This window comes from Pundamilia nyererei, unplaced genomic scaffold (genome assembly GCF_000239375.1).
Source record: "Pundamilia nyererei isolate P.nyererei 1_Seehausen unplaced genomic scaffold, PunNye1.0 scaffold00022, whole genome shotgun sequence".
Lineage (NCBI taxonomy): Eukaryota > Metazoa > Chordata > Actinopteri > Cichliformes > Cichlidae > Pundamilia > Pundamilia nyererei.
The window spans coordinates 3443222-3448873 of NW_005187423.1; the positions used below are offsets into that span (position 1 = coordinate 3443222).

The 5652-nt window shown below is 43.8% G+C and overlaps 1 protein-coding gene across 1 annotated transcript; it reads left to right on the forward strand.

The window, feature by feature from the left end:
- The first annotated feature begins 315 nt into the window (after positions 1–315).
- On the forward strand, positions 316–2584 carry pou4f2 (POU class 4 homeobox 2). Its single transcript, XM_005726952.1, has 2 exons — positions 316–1164; positions 1490–2584. Exons 1-2 carry the CDS (start codon positions 940–942, stop codon positions 2417–2419), a joined length of 1155 nt encoding a protein of 384 aa, XP_005727009.1. The 5' UTR covers positions 316–939; the 3' UTR covers positions 2420–2584.
- Positions 2585–5652: the final 3068 nt, after the last annotated feature.

A 5652-nucleotide genomic window follows, 5' to 3' on the forward strand; every position in this document is an offset into this window, starting at 1 on the left:
AATAAATGCCTTGTTGCAGACTGCCCATGCGCAGAGTCCCCAGCGGCGGCGGCTGTGGTGGTGGTGGTGGTGGTGTGGCTAATGAAGAATAATAAATCATGAAAGGGTTTTTTTTTTTTCAGGTGCGCTCAAAAGGGTGTGTGTGTGTGTGTGTGCGAGTGTGTGAGTGAGTGAGACACTGAGAGCGCTGTAGAGAGAGAAGGGAGAGGGTGTGTGTGCGCGTGTGTGTGTAAGAGAGAGAGCGAGAGAGAGAGAGAGAGAGAGAGCGAGAGAGAGGCGGAGAGAGACTCAGTCTGCCCTTCGCCTCAGAGCAGAGGCAGTTCGGGTCCCCGCAGCATTCAACGTAGTCGAAGAGGTACAATACAGAGACTGTCATCGCCATTACTTCTCACTTACGGTCATATCAAGACGGAAACTTTTGAGGGGAAAAAATAAACAGGTCAACGAGAACGGCAACAGTTTTCAAACTTGAAGTATTTTTGGAAATCCTAAGAGACGGAGAGAAACTTTTTTTCTTGCTGGCGTCGTTGATGAGGAGCTCTGCCAAAAATAATCCAAGGCACACAACAACAACAACAAAGAAAACATATTGTGTAGTTGTGAAGGTGGGGGGCAAGCTGAAGGAGAAAAGGCACAAAGTGTTTTTGAACCATTGCGCCACAAGTCCACAACGGGAAGAGGTATCATCGGCGCTCGGCTGCATGGTTTGTTGGCGTCTGTGATATCTCATTCGCCACAAAAAGACGAGACGCCTCTCCGTTACCTCCGCGCGCAATAATAAATAGATGTGATTCAGTGTTGGACGACCGTCTTCAGCCGACACTTTATTCGACAGTGACTTGAGATTCCTGCGAAGCAATTGGGCTTCAACTCCCGACCAGAGGAGGCGGAGTCTTAACTTATTAAAAGGAACTTGCCGAGGCTTGGACGCCCGCAAATATGATGATGATGTCTCTGAACAGCAAGCAGCCTTTTGCCATGGCCCACGCCAGCTTGCCCGAACCCAAGTACTCGTTGCATTCCTCCTCGTCCTCCACTCTGACTTCCAATGCACCTTCGTCCTCCTGCTCATCCTCCCGACACAGCAGCACCATCATCAGCAGCAGCGGCAGCAGCAGCAGCAGCTCGGAGGCGATGCGCAGAGCCTGTCTCCCAACCCCACCGGTATGTATTCTGCATAATCACTGCTTAAAGGCACATTTTGACAGCCCACTTTTTTTTTCGTTGCTTGATGTTTTTTTCATGTCTGCACAGCAAATCACCCAACACCTCCATATTTTTTTTCCTCCTCTCTGCTCAACTTATGTATTCAGTCGGCTTTGCCTTTCGTATTAATTTTTATGACCTGGGATGTTGCATGTGTCTTGTTTTGTGTGCTCCCTCCTTTTTTAGGATTTCTTTTTTTCACATTCTGGAAATGTTTTAAACCGAGGAGTGGAGGGAGAATTCCCTGCTGACAGTTATGTGTGCATTCTATTTGCAATTGCAGAGCAATATATTCGGAGGCTTGGATGAGAGTTTATTGGCCCGGGCTGAAGCTCTAGCGGCGGTGGATATAGTCTCGCAGACCAAGAGCCACCACCACCCACCACATCACAGTCCCTTCAAGCCGGACGCAACCTACCACACCATGAACACGCTCCCCTGCACGTCGTCTTCCTCCTCTTCCTCCTCGGTGCCTATCTCTCATCCATCCGCCCTGGCTGGCCACCATCACCACCACCACCACCATCACCACCAGCCTCACCAGGCACTGGAGGGGGACCTGCTGGATCACATCACCCCTGGACTGGCACTAGGAGCCATGGCAGGACCCGATGGCTCGGTGGTTTCCACGCCTGCGCACCCTGCCCACATGGCGGGCATGAACCACATGCACCAGGCAGCTATCAACATGGCTCATGCCCACGGGCTACCGCCGCACATGGGCATGAACGACGTGGACGCCGATCCAAGGGACTTGGAAGCCTTCGCGGAGAGGTTTAAGCAGAGACGGATCAAACTCGGGGTTACCCAGGCGGATGTAGGGGCAGCTTTAGCCAGTCTGAAGATTCCTGGGGTGGGCTCCCTCAGCCAAAGCACCATCTGCCGATTCGAGTCCCTCACGCTCTCACATAACAACATGATCGCTTTGAAGCCCATCCTGCAAGCGTGGCTAGAAGAAGCCGAGAAATCACACAGGGAGAAACTTAATAAACCCGAGTTGTTCAACGGCGCGGAGAAAAAGAGGAAGCGCACGTCGATAGCCGCACCGGAGAAGAGATCGCTGGAGGCCTATTTTGCCATTCAGCCGCGTCCCTCCTCGGAGAAAATCGCAGCAATCGCAGAAAAGCTGGACCTGAAAAAGAACGTGGTGCGGGTCTGGTTTTGCAACCAGCGACAGAAACAGAAACGAATGAAGTACTCTGCATGCGTCTGAAAAAAAAAAAACAACCCACCACCCTCAAAAAGACTTGGAACTGTTTAGAGATGATTTGTATCATATTTCCTATCTCACACGTTTTTTTCAATCATCGATGACTTTGTGCTTTGAACTTTGAAAAAAAAAATCCTGAAATCGAACAATGACTGACAAAAAAGAAAAAGAGAGAAAAAACTCGAGAGAGAGAGAAAGAAAAAACAGATCCAGTCACGTCTTTTACTCGCTGAGAGGAAGATGTGGAGTCAAGTAAAGCGTCGTTTGACAGAGCAAGTAAGACCACTGTTTCCACACTTACTATGCTTCACCTTTTTAATGCCAACGCAGTATGACTTACAGGACTCTACGCTTTAATTTGTATTTATAATTCATTTCAAATGGTGACTATAGTTTGGGTTAGAACTCCCACCTTCCCCACCCTCAAAGTGAAAATAGCGGGGCCATTTTACTCAAAGCACTTGGTTGGTGAATATTGGTGTTTATATTTTTGGCTTATAGGATAAGCTATATCCCCCCACCCCCCTCCAAGTTCATGACAGTGCAGTCTGACATTTATTCAGGGTCCACGAGGGGGATTAAGAGGACCACACACCACTTGTTCTTTTAAGCTAATATTAGATTACTGCCAAATATCCTTGTGTAAATGAATAACTTCCTTGTCTCTCTCTCACACACACATACACACACACACACACACACACACACACACACTTCATTTTGTGTCTAAATGTGTTATTAATTCCACTTATTTTTGTTACCACATGTGCTCAAAGTCGGGGATCTATTTTTCAAGATACCCTGGGTTTGGATTAAGTTAAGGTTAATATTATTCTAATTATTATTATTATTATTATTATTATTATTATGCCTCATGTGGGATTATCAAAACAGGGTGGCTTCTACAGATTTTTTCGCTATTTAAAAGAAAATTTGATTTGTCGCCGACTACAATAAGTTTACAATCCAGCGTGGGCCGGTGTCTTATGAAGTATTTATTGAGTGAGGTCATGTTTACTTCATTATATATTTATTGGGATTTCCCCCCACCCACCCACTACCACCCCACCCCCTTCTCCTCCTCCTCCTCGTTTTGCTTGAGAAAATCAAATTCTGACAGCAAGTTAAGCGTGTTGTTCTGGTTTAAAGGGAAACGACTGTAAAACGTACGGTCACAAAATTGTTTTTGCGACTTTTAACGTCTGAGATGGTACAATCGAGATATATATGAGATAGTATTCTGTTTTTATATTATTTTATGTATGTTTTCCCCCCCTCTCCTGCTATTTATTTGTATAAATATACGCGCATCGTTATGGAGTCGTTGCTTGTTAAATCACCTTGTTTAAGTAATGTTTTGTTTTTGTTTTTGTTTTTTTGTTTTTCTTGAAGAGAAAAAGAAACAGCTTCATGGAAGTATACGTGTACAATGTAAATATTTCATTGGAACCAGTCGATGCACATAAATATATCCGTACAGGTTTTTGCTGTATTGCTGTTTAGCTGAGGTAACTTATTTCTGTAATGTATGTTGCTTTTGGTTCCCTGGTTAAATAATTCTATTAATTTATTACATCCATGTAATTTTAATTAATTTATTTATTGAACTGCAATATGTGTTTCATTAAAGAACAAACTTTAACATTTAATCGGACGTTTTTCCATGACTACACTGTGCAAAGTGGCTCTCCCAGACATATTAATATTCTTTTATTTATTCATCTATTTATTTATTGATGAGGAGGAGGGAAACGGTTTAGCTGTGGGCTACGCAGCTCTTTTTTTTCTTCTTCTTCTTTTTTTTTTTTTAGAGATAGCTGGTGGATAGAGCAGACGTTATTGGAGTATTTTTACTTCAAATACCTCTCTCTTTTAAAAAAAAAATGACATGACTTGTTGGTACCAAAATGTGTCCAGGTTGTTTTATTTATAACACAACACGTGGACTGTCACAGTCCTTATGAGCAAGGCATAACCACCAACCCCACTCCCTATACCCAATCTGTTCTCTGGCTTATCCGGGCAATATAAGAGCATGAGATGAATACCAAAAATTAAAATGTGAAATTGCTTTTCTTCTTCTTCTGCTTCTTCTTCGTCTTGCCTTTCTGGTTTCGCCACCCTCCTCCAGGCCTAGACATAAAGCAGGCCCTACAGGAACCACTTCCCCTCTATTCCATCAACGTTAAAGACACACGTGGCGTCTCCACTGACGTGCTGCCAGCTTATGTAGCTCACTGTTGCCTTACCTGAGAGCAAATGCTAATATTCTATTAGAGCCTAATCAGGGGGTCTGTGGAGAGCTAGATGGGTCCCTGGAGCGCAGACTTGCCAGATGTCAGCCCGCCAGAAAAACAGCTCGCCTGCCAACGTGCCCGACTCTATTTAAATACACACTCCAACATGCTTCGCTCGTGCATGCGGGCACACAGGCTTTGAAGCACAACCTTTGGTTCGTAGTTATCGTTAGATATGAGGAAGAGGAGGGTGATGTGATGTCCACATATTTTGTTGTTGTTGTTTTGTGGGGGGGTCTTCGGGGCTTACTGGTCTGCTGGTTTGCTGAGCGCTGAGCAAGCGTTTCAGCACCATGGACAGATCCCTGACAGGCCGGAGGAGCCAAATATTAGCATTTCTGTGACCTGTCATCCACCTTTACACCAATTATTTACATCACATGGAATGCATTTTCATGGGATTGTTTCTGGATCACTTCAAACTCATTATAACAGTAAAACAAAACAAAAAACCCAGGATGAAACGAGATGACTTTTTAAATACTTTAAATCTGCTTTAGAAAAATTACATCAGGTGATTCTCAACATATTTTTATAGATTTAAAAAAATATTATTTTACACATGCAGTATTTCCAAAGAGTGTCAAACAATATTTCGTGTAAATGACATAAAAGATCCACTAATATCTTAATTAATTTAAATGTGAGGAGTGCACCGTTCCTCTGTATTTACACACCTCATTAAAATTAGTCCTATCTGTAAAGCAGCGCCTTCATTAAAAAAAGAAAACTCATCCATAAACCAAATATGCTGAAGCGCCACCCTCGTGACATATTAAGGGTATCAAAACGACCCTATTAATGAGACAGCGGTGATGGTTCATCAATTAAAAGATGCTCCTGGTGAGTGCTTCTAATTTCCCCTAAACGAGCCATTCACTTAATACGTTAATAAGAGCGAATTATTAAATTACACATCGAATTATGAAAACCAGATAA

Excerpts from the sequence above, each read along its gene's own strand:
- pou4f2 (XM_005726952.1), top strand. The coding sequence starts at position 940 with ATGATGATGATGTCTCTGAACAGCAAGCAGCCTTTTGCCATGGCCCAC. Across the intron at positions 1,165-1,489 it reads CCTGTCTCCCAACCCCACCG|AGCAATATATTCGGAGGCTT; the intron begins GTATGTATTCTG and ends TTGCAATTGCAG.